We start from the raw sequence: 14,641 nt of genomic DNA, 5'->3' as shown, positions 1-14,641 counted from the left end.
TCACACAAATGGGAGAACATACCATGGTTGGAGACACTCTCTGCTCTAATTCTTATAAGAAATGTAGATCAGCTTCTCATGTCTTGTCAGGTTGCACCTGTTTGACAGTGACAGCTTGTACTAAATGGGAAACAAAACAATGTTTAAAAATGTGTTTCTATCAACATTTTTTTTGGAAAATGTTATTTTCAAATACTTTTGCTGAGTTCATAATGAGCCAAGCTTGGTATCATTTCAGATTACTGTCATGGAAACATGATCTGTACTGGTGCAAATGTCATGGCATAGTTTCTCTGTGTGTGTGTGTGTGTGTGTGTGTGTCACAGCCACTTTTTATTTTGTGTGAGACTGAGAATCTTCCTGTAGATTATGAGCATGTATAGGAGTATCCTGCATGTATGCACGCATGACATCTTGTTTGCATGCTCATTCATGTGTTTGTGTGTGTCTGTGTGTGTGTGTTTGTGTGTATGTGTGTGTGTGAGATGGTGAGGGTGCATGTTGATAACGTGTCTGCCGGCACACATTCTGTGTGTACACTGCTGTGTTCCAGCTGTCTGAGTGGATAAGGCTCAGTGGGCAGACAAACACTGCAGTGAATGTGACAAACACACATACACAGACACACACACACACACACACACACACACACACACACACACACACACACACACACACACACACACACGCACGCACACTCACAACATGAAATGGCTGTGAGGACTGTGCTATAATAGGGAGTGTCTGTGAGCATTGACTCAGCAGGGGTTTGACAAGACCACAGATTACAATTTTAATCTGATGTGCTTTTCTTTAGCAATTTTACTCTTGCGAAGCACTTTGTGATCTGCTCTGTGAAAGATGCTATATTAAATAAACTTTATCTACTTACTTGAAAAAAATCAACAAGTGTATAACCAAAAATAATTAGAAGTTGAGAACAAGTTACAGTAAAATGCAAAATACTGGCAGAAAAACAACCTTTTTAGTGTTATTTTTCACAACATATTGCCTCTACAAAGCATATATCCCAAGTTTGTCATCATCGTTCCTTTATTATACTTTTATTTTCCATAGTTCCATCATGTAATATCATACATATATGAGGTGTGTATAGCATCTTTATGAAACAGAATACAACAATAAGTTGATGAATAATGCTTGGTAGGTAGGTTTGTATCCTAAGTTCTGCTTTCTACTGTTCTGAATCTTGGCTTTTTTTCCTGCTTATTGAACTGTAGAGCTGCCCTTTGAACACAATATATTTCTTACCTTCTAATAAAGTATGTATTCTACACTTTATTAGCCTTACACATGAGAATGAACCCAGATAACAAAATAACCAGAAACTCAGGAAATGTTTCAAACAACATTATACTGCTAAGTTTCGAATGCTCCATCTCAGTAAACCAGCCTCCTGACAGCTTCACCACTTGCTGGGGGAAACATCTGATCACAGAGTTTGAATGATGAGACAGGAAAACTCATAAAGTGCCTCCAGCCAACCAGCTCATTAAAGTATCATAACCTCATAACACAGACTTTCCTGTGGCTGACTGGGTAGCAGTCACATACAAGTTCTTCCACTGTACGCATCACAGGACATTTCCCTAATAAAAAAAGAGAACATCCAATAATATACACAGTAAACTTTCTTTTATACAACCTTTCAACATATTTTCTCCCCAATACATATTCTTAAGTTATACCAAACTTCAATAAAATACTACAGTAAGTGTCAATGTTTCAAATATCCCAAATGCTGATGCAGTTGTGGTTTCAAATGTTGCAAACTGTGTAAAATGTGATTAATTAATGGATCAATACGTGTGTGTGTTAATAAATCTGTGACAGAATCCTTAAGTTTCAACAGCTGGCAGTGAAGAGACTTGTTATCAGTCTGTAGAAAAATAGATAAGCCACCCATCTTGAGAGTTTACTGTCAACAGTTTGAACAGTTTGAACACAGCTGCACGCAAGCTTGTGGCCTGTCATGAGCTTTTTTTTTGTGTGTCTTAGTGTTTTACGGCTCACATCAAGCATGTGATAACAACACTCACTCTCTCTCGCTTAAAAGTTCTCCATGACCTCAGTGCCTCACAAACCCGAGCACTTTTCTAGTTGTGGTTATGACAGCACTTTGTGGCTGAGAGTCACATACAGACAGTCCTTCATATCCCAAATTAAAACAGCATAAGTGTAGTCCATCAACTTCCATCAAGCTCCCTCATCGTGTATAGGACCTCTGCCAATTGTAAATGGCATGGATATTATGGGAACACGCTGGCATTCGTTTACATGTACTAACGCTGCGGTGGCGGAAAACCCTCCCCCCTGAGCCTCCCCCGAGCCCCCTCCTCCTTGCAGCGAGTTGCTTTGCTCTCTCCTCTGCAGCAAAGAAGTCTGTGGTCGCCCGAAAGAATTCCAGCAGAGCTTTGTGGCTCCAATTGGTCCCACAGCTCTCCATCCCAGTGTTCGGTGCAACCACAGAGCCACCAGCGGCACTCCCCTCGGACTGGGTGGAGAAACCACAGTGACCGCCACAGCTTGTTAGGAGGAGAAAAAAATGTGGGTTGGTCTCAAAGAGTTCCAGGGGCACCGTGGATTGGGTGTCACCACGGACAGGGTCATCTTGAGCGCACACGCTCAGAACAGGAATAGCCACTTCGTCCACGTCTCTTAAGGGTTCGTTACGTTCCCAGTAAGCATCCCAAGAACCTGAAGTATTACTGCTGCTGCCAGCCTGACAGAACAGCGTCTCCTCCATGCCACGCAAGGAACAGCTAGAAAACAGGGTGTCTGTCTGTATGGTCTCACCCAGCACTGTCCTGTACCTACACACACACACACACACACACACACACACGCATACACACACACACACACACACACACACACACACAAATAACCACAGAAAACAAGAGAAAACCAGTAAATCAATTTTGAGGAGCTACATGGGTCTCATTTCCCCATTGGCATTGATTTGAGAAACTTTACCTGGGTCACGATGTCTCTCAGAATCAATGTCTTGACACTGAGCAGACCATCTGTTGCTACAGTAACTTGATTGTTTCTTAATTGCCTGTGCCTTTGCAATGAACGGCTAGTGAGTACATGCATCTGTTTTTCTTACAATCCTTTTTTTTTAACAGCATCTCGCTTTTGGCTGACTGAAAATTCACAATTTTCCTTTTTTTGTTTCATTTTTATCTAAGATGATCATATAAAAATATGACATCCTTCATGCAGCAGCTTTATGAAACTGTTTTATCATATTCTTGACACTGTGTGATATACTCCTCAGAGAAAACTGGAATAAAGGAGAAGCTGTCTATTACTTCCTATCCTGCAAATCTCATTTAAACTAATGTGCCATCTTCTAAAACTAGGAGATATGTGCTGTACTTTGTACTGTATATCTGCATCCAGAAATCTATAAAGTTCACAATATCGTCTATCTGCAGGTTACTAACCTTCATTAAAGGAGAATTTCAGTTTTATACAACCTTATTTTTGCAGTTTTGGTCATGATTCCAATCTGCAAGTACTCATGAGGTTACTGTAATTGCTGAGGTCTGGTAGTATTTTTATGTTTCAAGTGTTTTTTTTTTGTTTGCATCTATAGTGGTTGTGTTTTGGGCTTTGAGTGCTCACAATCAGAAGGTTTTTAACAATATCCCAAGTTAGTCAAACATCAATCGCAGTCTGCAGATCAACTTTCTGGTTCAAAATTGAGCTCACCTACTTGCCATAGTTGTGCACACGCAGTTTTCTTGTACAATGAGGGAATTATACCAACATTTTAGGTGTGATCACTTTCGGTTTTGCCTTCAATATGGCTAAATCTGGCTAAACTATCACCTTGTTTACATCCTGATCACCTGACAGCTTGTAGTTTTGGTTAGACTTCATTGTAGCAATGTAGAAATGATGGGCAAAGCTATGAAAATATGACCCAAGCAGTAATATTTAGAATTATTCTTTAAAAACCTGCAAAGTTAATCTTTCAGTTTCCTTTTTCACCAGTGATATTATGTTTACACTTTTAATTTGTCTAACTTCAGACCTTCCCTCTCCCTCCATACCTGCTGAGGCAGATCTTCTGGTAGAGCACCAAAGTCCACTGCAGGGGCCAGCAGAGTCCATTTTCGAACCAGCTCTGGCAGCGGAACACGGGTGACAGGCAGACGGCCGCTGTCACGTAGCTCGATGATCCGCACTCCCCAAGGTAAGACAGGAGAAGACCTGACCCGGTGCTCTCACTCACTGCGTACAGTCTTCCTGCAGGCTGCCGATAGCGAATGTAGCGCACAGCTTCTCGCAGGTCAGCAGGGTCACCGAACTGCTGCAGTTTGAGGGTGGTGAGCGGTGTGCCGTTATGGCTGCGGCGGTTGAAGACTACTGGGAGGTAGCCGTGGGAAAGAGCTGTTTCACACAACTGCAGAGAGAGAAGGAACAGAGAAAGAAAAGGATGTGTCCATTAATATAACATTACGGAAAAGGTACATGAAACAGTTGATGATTCATATACAACTCTACCCTCTGAATAGGCCATGTGGTTGAATCAGTGTGGCTTTGGTGCTGTTGGTCTCTTGGTTGCAATACCACAGGATTAAACAATGCCTCCTTTTAGAACTCAGTTTCCACTACATGTTTTTTGCAGTTGTAACACCTGAAAATGCACAGTAGCCTTCCTCTTTTTATTGTATGGAAAAAGAAATGACCAGTTATTAGGGGAAATGAAAACACAGTAAAACTAGGTCCAGTTTAACTATTCTTAGGAACAAGCAACATCACTACATTGGGAAAGGCCGTGGTGAAAATCTAGTGTTATCACTTAACTGTGTGTGGTTTTCTGTTTTCTGTACAACACAATGTTTTACATTTGCAGAAAAATACAGCATGCCTGAATCACAAGGTAAGAAACAAACTGTTCTGGAGACAGACAATATTAAACTATTATATATATGTATTATGTATATATGTATTATAGATATGTGTATCTTCTAAGAGCATTGCGTAACTATTCATTCAAATGTTGGATTTCATCATGCTAACATCATCTTGTTGTTTTCAAAATGTCTACCGACTCATATTTTTACAGAAACAACTAATTCATTTCCAGTGGGAAACCAAAATTTGAAAGTGCTTTCCCCCTGGAATAAATTTTAATGAGTTTTCATCTTTCCTCCAGGTCATTTCTACCACCTCTAACAGCTGATCCAACAGTCCATATTTGGTCATAAAAAACAAATGATGAGGCCATAACCGGGGAAAACTACTGTGATATGAGAAGTCCATCCACAGCTTCAGGTTGCCACTTGGCCTTCACCTGGAGAATGTTCAGGCATGTGCAACAGTTCTCAGGTACTGTGGAGGCCTTGGTGGAGGCCAACATTGTGCACAATCTCATTAGCTGAGATGATGTCCATCTGCAGCCCAGACAGCCTCAACCTGCACTCTGAAGCTCCCCTTGAACTGGGCTGGAAGCAAAATTGGAAAGGGGAGAACAACACAGACTTGAATATGGAAAGCTGTGATCTCATGTCTCTGGCAGAAAGTCTTCCCTTTCAATCTGCAAAAATATCTCAATCCACTGTTTCTTGCAGAATAAATTACTATTACTGTGCTTATTTTGTTATGAATGTGACAATATTGGATATTTGGGCAGTGGAATCATTGCTGAATGTAAGAAACTGCTTCACAACTGAATGTGAGATATAATCTTTTTCATTTTTCTTTAACATGAATTCAAATGTGTAACATTTTAAAAAAAAATGCAAATCATGTATGCAAATGTATGTACAAATGTTGTGGGTCAGTTTAAATTCTGTGCCAAATATGGGAGAATATGCTAAAGTAAACTAACCACACTGTAAAACAGCAAAATTTAGCGTGTGGCTCCTTGAATACCAAATTAAATAAACAATAACAATAACAAGCCAATTTCATGAAGCAGGTATCACTGAATATGTGTCTTTCAAATCTTTAAAATTGTCTTCTGCTCCCCCAAAATCTTTCATCTTTCATTAATTTTTGGCTTTTAATGCTCTCAAGGAGCTTGCTATTAAAAACAATGGTTCTGTTGTTGTTGCTATTGTTGTTGACAATAATAGTAATAGTTCAAGTAGAACAACACATATTCTCATACTTACTCATGCAAAAATGGGACCTTTTTTTCTATTATATCCAGTCAAACAAAAATAATCAGGACACATGATGAAACCTAAGGGAGCCATAAGATAGGAAAAACACCCCTAACTGTGGAAAGACTGGAACATTTTGATTTTAAGTAGGACAGAACTGACAATGAATCACATCATATAAATTACATTGAAAAGCTCTCCATGCAGAGAAAGAATGAAGATGAGTGAGCCTTCCAGTCTAAGCTCTGAATATTACCTTAAGAATAAATTATCCACTACAGTGTCTGGAACCACAAGTAATAAATCTGCAGTGTCACTCTGCTTCATCTCAACACAAGAGGAGCCCAGTTCACATCTCTACTTCTTAGACCTACTGTACGATCAGAGACAATGGTGGGACTGTGGCAAATAAATTGTCAGATTTTAAAATGAGTTACATTCTGCTTTAAACCTGCACAAATCCCCATTGAATGCAGGAAGAGCTGCAGCATCACTGCATTAAATATTTACAAGCAGAGAAGGACTGCAGTAGCATTTATGCCACTTTCTGGTTGTCTATATAAAAAGAGGGATTACAGGCCAGATACATGACTAGGTAGTGAAAAAAACTCTCAGATAATACACAAGAACATTCATTTATTTGTTCCTTACTCAGCTCTCAAACTCATTCCATAGATACCGATTTGAACTGATTCAAAAGGCAATTTCAAATGAATATAAATCAATTGAGATCAGTTTGATTCCCAAAGACATTAAGATAAATGATTTTAAATGTTTTACAATTTAATTTTCATATAAGAGCTGGGTTCTGAATGATGAAAGTTGCGACTGAGATTAAATTAGGTGAACTGAGAGTGAAATGATTTCATCCTGCTTATGCCTGCCAGGCCAGGTAATAATACAGCCACACGCTGTACACCATCATCAGGCACTGTGGGTGATGCAGTAACAGGGACACACAGTGAAAACTCCTCAACTTTGAGGCAAATTAAATTGATTTTTTTTTTTTTTTTGTTATCGGGGTAAACAGCGTTACCTGTGTGAGGAAGAATTCACTAAATCCATCGATTTGTCTGTTACATCATTTGTCACCAAAACCTCAAAACCTACTTTTTTGGGTAGAAGTGGAGCAACGACTAACATAACAAATGAAGTATTTATTTTCAGGATAATCTAATAAATTATCAAATTAATGCTACAAACTACATGAACTTTGCAAAGACACACACAGTACATGCATTTTAGAGGGAACGTGGGTCCTGACTGCTTTCTTGATGTTATCAGGTTTTATATGGATTGCGAAAAAAATATGTAGTTTAATCTAGTTTGATCAGAGTTTATGGCAATACTTTTCCTAAAATGTCATGTTTACTCTGCATCAGGTGCTGTTATTGTTAGATATCTCAGCTACACTGTAGAAACAGTAAAAACAGATCGGCAGCTACTCCAGTCGTTTTCTGCCAGAGCTGATTAACTGTCAGGTCAGTGACAAATTCCTTTAGCAGGGACTCCAGACACAAGACAACATGCCAGCTCTCACACCTCATATACATACACACAACTATGAACACACACAACAGGGTGGCATTTATTCTCCTCACTCTACTGAAACAATGGCAACAACATAAATACAAGAGGGTTCTCTAATGTCTAACAACCTTCAGTGGCTTCATCGGGACATGTCGCCACAAATCAAGTTAAATTAAGGCTGTTATTCGATTAAAAGCCTTTTAGAGGCAACAAAGCATCTCACCGCAAAGCTCTGCCCTCTGTTCAGGTCAATAGTTTGCTGAAATACTCTTCAACAAGCTTGTGATACATGTCCCGGGAACAGTTTTGCTTCTCTGAGTTAAATATATGCAGGGGTAGAGTTATTATTTTAACGTGAATAATTTGATCTTGAAATGGATCCTGAAACATGATACTGCTGTATACTGCTGTACAGGACATTACATGTGGATGCTTTCATTTCATTGCTTTGCTGAAGAACGAAAAACGACAACAACAAAAAAAAAAAAAGATAAAATTCGATTTAAAGATTCAAATTGTACTTGTTATGTAATTAATTACATGACTGCCATTTTTATAAAGTTAGTTGGTTGGCAGTTTGCTGACCAACTAATTGTATGAGACCTAAAAATAGCAAGATAAACAAACCACAGGCTGTTTCTGTTTTTCTTTTCTAATTACAGTTGACATAGATAGAAAAATGTGTCCCCTCCATCTAATGTGTGATGCAACAGCGGTGGGTTGGAAAGTAATGAAACCTCAGATAAAGAGTGTCGTTAAACTACAACAGGCTGACAAAATGATGGACTTTAAAATATATGTTTTGCAGGTGCAAGACAATTTATCTGTTTGGCTGAATTTCAAAGCGTTAGGCATCACAGACATACATTCAAACGGGAGAGTAGCTATGAATTATTGAAGATAACAACAAAGTAAAAATATTGACAACTGAAGTACCGAGCCATTTTTTCAAGCTAGATGGTGTTCTTCAAGCCTCTAAAAAATAGCTTTTACAATAAATGGTTTGTTTTACTGGTCTTACTGCAAAGTTGAAACATTACACTGGAGGTATGTGCATATTTCTATTCTACTCCTGTACTGGTTGGTAAAATTTGCCATCTAACAACAGAAATGTGTTAGCATTAAGGAGCAACATCTCCCAGGAGTCATACACAGAGGTGCTGCTAAATCTTGATGTGCAGATTGCACACTGCAGGTAAAACAAGGCACTGATGTAAGATGCTGTGTCCACTTCACATCAGGACATTTATGGTCAACACTCTTTGCCAAATATTAATGTAAACACCCTTAAATCAAAATTGTAAGTCAACTATTTACCCACATTGTCATCATTTTACTGAAGCACACATAGGCAGCAAACCAAAAAGAGGTCACTGTGTTACAGTAATACTTACACACTGCCTATAGGTGGGCTGTTTGGCCACAATGTGTCGACACCAAGCTGTAAAATTCACAAAGTGATGTTGGGACAGAAAACACAGACGTGCTGCTTGTTTCTTTGGCCTATTCACTGCTGTTTGTTCCCAGTGAAAACTGTAACATGAGTACAATATGTTTTTGATGAATGCTTAGGAGCAACAATATATGGACATTAATTCATTTATGTCCTGTCTGCATTGGGTCTTACGCTGCTGGAAAGCTGGCTAGAAATTTCCACAACTGGTAATGGTGATGTATTACTGCTACTATTACAGTACTCTTTTCACTGATCTAATCATGATTATTAATGGTAAATCTTTCCCACTTCCACTGCATGAGTGCGAAGCTATTATCCCATCCCACAAGGAATTTGGAAAATTCCAAAGTTGCTCTCTCAGCAATCTGAAGGTAAAAGGAATAGTCTGGAAACCAATTTGAGTTTTGAATGGTAAATTACACATAATTGCCAGATTATATCACATTTCCTTATCTATAAAGAATGAAATATATTTAATGAATGAGTGCTGTAAGCATACTGAACAAAACTCTGAACTTGGGTCACAAAATTATTGTGAAACTACCCACAAATCTATCTGCTCTGTCAGGAAAGTGTGACACGTGTAAATCAAATGAGGGGAGTCGGCTGAAACAGCTGGATGTCTGCCTCCAGGAGCATTTATCACCTTTCAACATGCCTCTTTACACTGATAACAGGCTGAAAAACGGGGCTCAATCCTACATGTCTCCACAAACCTTCAACATATCAAGCTGACCTCTTAGAGTGAAAATAGGTTAAAAGTTAACTGTTGATGGTGGAGCTTAAGACAGATAATGTGGTTTAATTTGTTTTTCTGTGGTTTCTATGTAGACTCAGATAAATGCAGGGCTGGTTTAAAGTAATAGTTTGACATTTTAGGAAACAAATGTATTTGTTTTCTTGCTCAGTGTTAGATAAGAAGATCAATACAACTCTCATATCTGTTCGTGCAATATACAGTCTGCTGCCACTTAGCTTAACACAAAACCGACATTGTTTTACACTGGTTTACTGTATATGCTGAACTCTCTTATTGGCCAGGCGGTGAAAGTTCCTGTAGTCTCACTGTGACGACATGACATCAGGAAGTTACTACGCCTGCCAAAGAAATAGTCAGATAGAAATCATTTTTACTTTCATTACATTTTTTGTATGAATTAAACAAACAAGGTAAAACATGTTTATTTATGAGCTTTAGAGGTGCTGGTAAGCAGATTTTGTTACATTTTGTTACATACTGGATTGTTTCCAGTCTTTATGCTAAGCTCAACTAACCAGCTGCTGGCAGTAGCTTCATATTTACTATACATATATGAGAGTGGTATCGACCTTCTCCTTGTCATCTAACTCTCTGCAAGTGAGCAAATAAGTGCAAAATATCAAAATGTCAAACTACTTCTTATTAATATAAATAACTTATAAATATCGAGGGACTGAGATGGACACAGTGAGATAAAACAAGAAAGAGAGATCCAAGGAGATGTATTTTTGGGAATTGTGACACTTTTCTTTTTTTCTAAAAAGTGAAGTAGTCTCAATATTAATACAGTAATAAGTACTCAATAGATTATTTTCATCATGGGAGCACCCAGCAACATGATTTGCATTGCGATCCTGATAATAATGTGAATTATTGACTGAGGTGGTATGTTTAGTGTGTTTTATGACTAACATATTATCAACCAAGCATAAATCCATTTGAAAATACTGTGTAAGAGTACAGTTAGATACTATATCAACATTTCTCCATCCTGAATCACGCCAGACTGGATGAAACAAAGGAGCCTTAGACAAACTGAGTGTAAAAATCTGAATGATTTAAGATGAGGCTCATTCATAAATTCATGAGTTCCTGAAACATGCTGTGTAAAAGAGGAGGGGACAGAGACCGTGAGCTCACACACTCTAAAAAGAATCCACATTTCTCTCTTTGTTTCTTCTCTGTCACAGATATAGAACTGTGTGTGTGTGCCCACGCACACATGAGCTCTTTTTATCTCTTTCTCACACACACACACACACACACACACACACACACACACACACACACACACACACACACACACACACACACACACACACACACTGACTGGGTTATGCACAGAGAATCTCACCAGTGACAGGAGCAATATTAATTGGTGTATATCCCTTGTGGCGCCTCAGCTTCCAAGCCTCCCAAGCATAACTGGCTGACAGCATCATAAATACTCTCTACTGTGATGTCTTCCTCAAAAAAGACACAGATCTGTCAAAATCTGACAATTATTTTTTATCCATCATGTTACTTTTTCCTAAAGCTTAAATTCATCATGTATCTCCTTTTTTTCCTTCCATTTTAGTCTCACCATTGTTTTTTCCACTTCTCTTCCTCTATTCTGTCATTATCCATCCTTTGTTTTTTTAGATCAACACACACAAGAAGTTATTAATTCTAGATTAGACTAGATGCCAAACACATTTGTTTTTAGTATTGAGTTCTTGCAGAGTTGTTATTTCTGACATGGAGATGACAGTAAGCCTGTGACGGATTTGCACACAGAGCTAACAGTATGAAATGAAATGAGCTAGCACAGTGCCAGGTGCCCAGAGTGGTGCGAGAGCCAACAGGCATTCATGTGGAGCAGCGCAGCACTTCCCCGGGCCCCTCAAGTCAAGCGATGCTTTGTAATCCCTCACTCAATTACCTCAGTCAGTGTATTGAAAGAGCAGTTGAAAGACTGGTGCTGCCTCCGCATCTGCTCTTTTTTATCACTTGGCTTTTCTCTTCTGACTGAGCTTGCAATGCCTTAAGCTCAAGTGATTGCCTTGCCAAATGGCCATTGATCTGCTCTGGCTTCTTCCCACATCTCTTTTAAATTACTGAATGTATGACTAGTTTCTCTTTCAAAATGCTTTGTGCAAACAGTATCTGTCAGTGCATGTATTCAATATGTATCTTGAAGGTTTTAGGTTTCTTCTTACTAAATTTGAGGTTATTATTTGTTATTATTTGAGGGTATTATGTTGTATCTGAGCTGTGCTAATTTCCACTTTATTTTAAAGTGCAGAATTACTGTTGGTAGACATTGAAAAACATGCCATGCACAGTATGTTTCGATGCAAGCTGCTGTAATTTTCATCATGTCGATATATGCTGAAACACAGATGCTGAATTACAGAGAAGCTGCAAAGTTTATCAAATTCCCAAAAGGTGCATCTAGTGAGAGCATCCTGATGGTTTTCAGTGAAATGAATACTAATAGGTTTCTGTAAATATTTAGAGATTCAGAAACTGTATTGTAATGTCTGCAGAAAATATGGAAACTACTATTTCCAACATTTTATAGGTATCAGGTTTGTGGACTGTTTTATTTTATTTTTATGACTTGTAATCATGAACTTTCCCATTACCCTCATCTTTTGTAAAACTTGCTGTTCTACATGAATATGACATTTCTATACTATAAGGGGAATTTTATAGCCTACAGTGCAGTCTGAGGGAGAACCAAAGAACTCACAGTTTACCTTCAACACATTTCTTGTGATCTTCCCAAAAGAGTTTGGGATGATGAGAAGAACCGGGCTGGTGGAGTGACTGGAAGTCCTGCGTCGTTTCTGGTAGGACGGAACTGCCCAGTCCAAGGCCAACAGCCCATCGTCGCTCAGCTGCAGGTTGTCCCGCACAAATTGGACCGGACTGTCGTACGGCCAGCACGCCTCATACACACTCAGGAGGAAGGCGCTGGCCCGCCACGTCCACCCGACACACGGCGAGTAATTGCTGAAAGTCCTGCAGTGTTTTAGGAGATAGTTGGCCAACGCGGACGGTTTGCAGATGAGTGCCACGGTGCGTGTTTTCTCATCGGTCACACAGGCCGTCTGCGCACCGTCGCTCCCCTCTCGGTCTGAAATACACCTCACGGTCTTGTCCTTCGCTGCCTGCCGTGAAATCCCCAGTCCTTGAAGCATAGCAGAGCCTGGCCAAATTAAGACCACCAGGATCACAGTGCACAGAGCCACAAGCCATCCTAACATTGGCGCGGTCGGGGGGAGCAGAATGAGCACAACACGGACGCTTTCCACACCTTATTCTGGTGCTGAAGTTGATAATTAGGCTATAAATACAGATTACAATTATTCCAAGGAAACATGTTCAGTCTCACAGTGTCCCGGTGTTTTGTCCTAAATTGGTGCTTTGTTCGTGTGAAGTTTGGTGACTGCTTTCCTCCGGTGCCAGAGCGCACCAGTCCCTTGTCGTTGTAGGCGTGCTGTCAGTTACGCAGCGTTTCTATCATTGTAGCTCATGGATGTTTCCATGTCTGTAGGCATCTTTTAATAAGCGGGGAAATTACATCCGTGTTTCATGCATCCAGTGCCAACTGGTACAGAAAGCGACCATGTGCAGGACTGCGCTCGACCGGTGCTTCCAGCCAACAGTTGGGAGCGCAAGAAATGTCTCTGTGCAACGCGCCGCTGATGCTAGAGACGCCTCCCACCATGCCCAGCCCCCCCACCCCCCCTCGGAGTGAGCAGGTACCCTGTGCACGTGATAATCTCAGCTGTTGTTAGCCTTCCACCCTTCCAGTACACCTAACAAAGCGTTACGTTTTTTGAGCGCGTTTTGATTCTCTGTTTTCCAGTGTGACTCTCTCTATCTTTCTCTCTCTCTCTCTCTCCCACACACACACACACGTGCGTCGGAGAGAGAGAGAGAGAGAGAGAGAGAGAGAGAGAGAGAGAGAGAGAGAGAGAGAGAGAGAGAGAGAGAGAGAGAGAGAGAGAGAGAGAGACCTAGTGCGCGTGGTCATCACCAGGATCTGAGTGAATTAATCCTGAATGAATTTAGCAACATGTGCAATTCAGAGAGAGAGACAGACAGAGAGTAAAAATTAATAAAGTACATAAGATCTTGATAAACGCAATAAGGTGTTGTTTTTGGTGGGGACTGTAGGTAAACTAATGTAAGCTGTTAAGCCTTAAATTCTTTGGACATGCAGATTTTTATGCAGACTGGGTGCTGCAGACACAGTTTTAGTCAGGCTGATAACATTTATATAACAGATATCCTCCTCTCTGGTCCTCTCCATTTTACATTATCTGTGAAACTCAAATAGATAAAAAATAGCCCTTTAATTACCAAGGCAAAGAAAAAGAAAGCGAAAACTTATAACTGTGAATTAAATATGTTGGAAGATGTGGCACAAACATAGATTATCTACAAAGGAGTTTTTTCTATTCTGTATGAGGACAGAGCATTTGAGCACCAGGATTAAATAACATTTGCCCTCATTTTTAATCACATTACTGAAAGCTTCACATTCTCACTTGCTACAAACTGAACTCACAGTTGTTATTGTCCGCTCTCCACAGAGCCATGGTACAATCAACTGACATCTTTATCACTCATAAACACACTTTACTGCTGCTACTTATGCAAGGTTGATTAATTTCATGGAAAGCTGTAGCTTTGCCATCTGTTTTTGAGGAATATGTTGTTGTGGGCATTTAACTGATGGCAGAATAACAAAGT

At 39.7% G+C, this 14,641-nt stretch overlaps 1 protein-coding gene across 1 annotated transcript; it reads right to left on the bottom strand.

Annotated features, from left to right (window-relative positions):
• Positions 1 to 876: 876 nt before the first annotated feature.
• Positions 877 to 13,579, bottom strand: abhd15a (abhydrolase domain containing 15a). Its single transcript, XM_042415018.1, has 3 exons — positions 12,637 to 13,579; positions 4,086 to 4,438; positions 877 to 2,834 (listed from the first exon to the last, which is right to left on the bottom strand). Exons 1-3 carry the CDS (start codon positions 13,144 to 13,146, stop codon positions 2,228 to 2,230), a joined length of 1,470 nt encoding a protein of 489 aa, XP_042270952.1. The 5' UTR covers positions 13,147 to 13,579; the 3' UTR covers positions 877 to 2,227.
• Between the last annotated feature and the right edge of the window lie 1,062 nt (positions 13,580 to 14,641).

The sequence above is a fragment of the Thunnus maccoyii genome, chromosome 6 (genome assembly GCF_910596095.1).
Source record: "Thunnus maccoyii chromosome 6, fThuMac1.1, whole genome shotgun sequence".
NCBI lineage: Eukaryota > Metazoa > Chordata > Actinopteri > Scombriformes > Scombridae > Thunnus > Thunnus maccoyii.
The sequence above is the reverse complement of the archived record's forward strand: the minus strand, read 5'-3'. Positions and strand labels throughout refer to the sequence as shown.

Coding starts and splice junctions, on each gene's coding strand:
- abhd15a (XM_042415018.1), bottom strand. CDS start 13,146: ATGTTAGGATGGCTTGTGGCTCTGTGCACTGTGATCCTGGTGGTCTTA. Junction 4,439..12,636: donor TCACAAGAAATGTGTTGAAG/GTAAACTGTGAG, acceptor CTCTCTCTGCAG/TTGTGTGAAACAGCTCTTTC. Junction 2,835..4,085: donor CAGAAGATCTGCCTCAGCAG/GTATGGAGGGAG, acceptor GTGTGTGTGTAG/GTACAGGACAGTGCTGGGTG.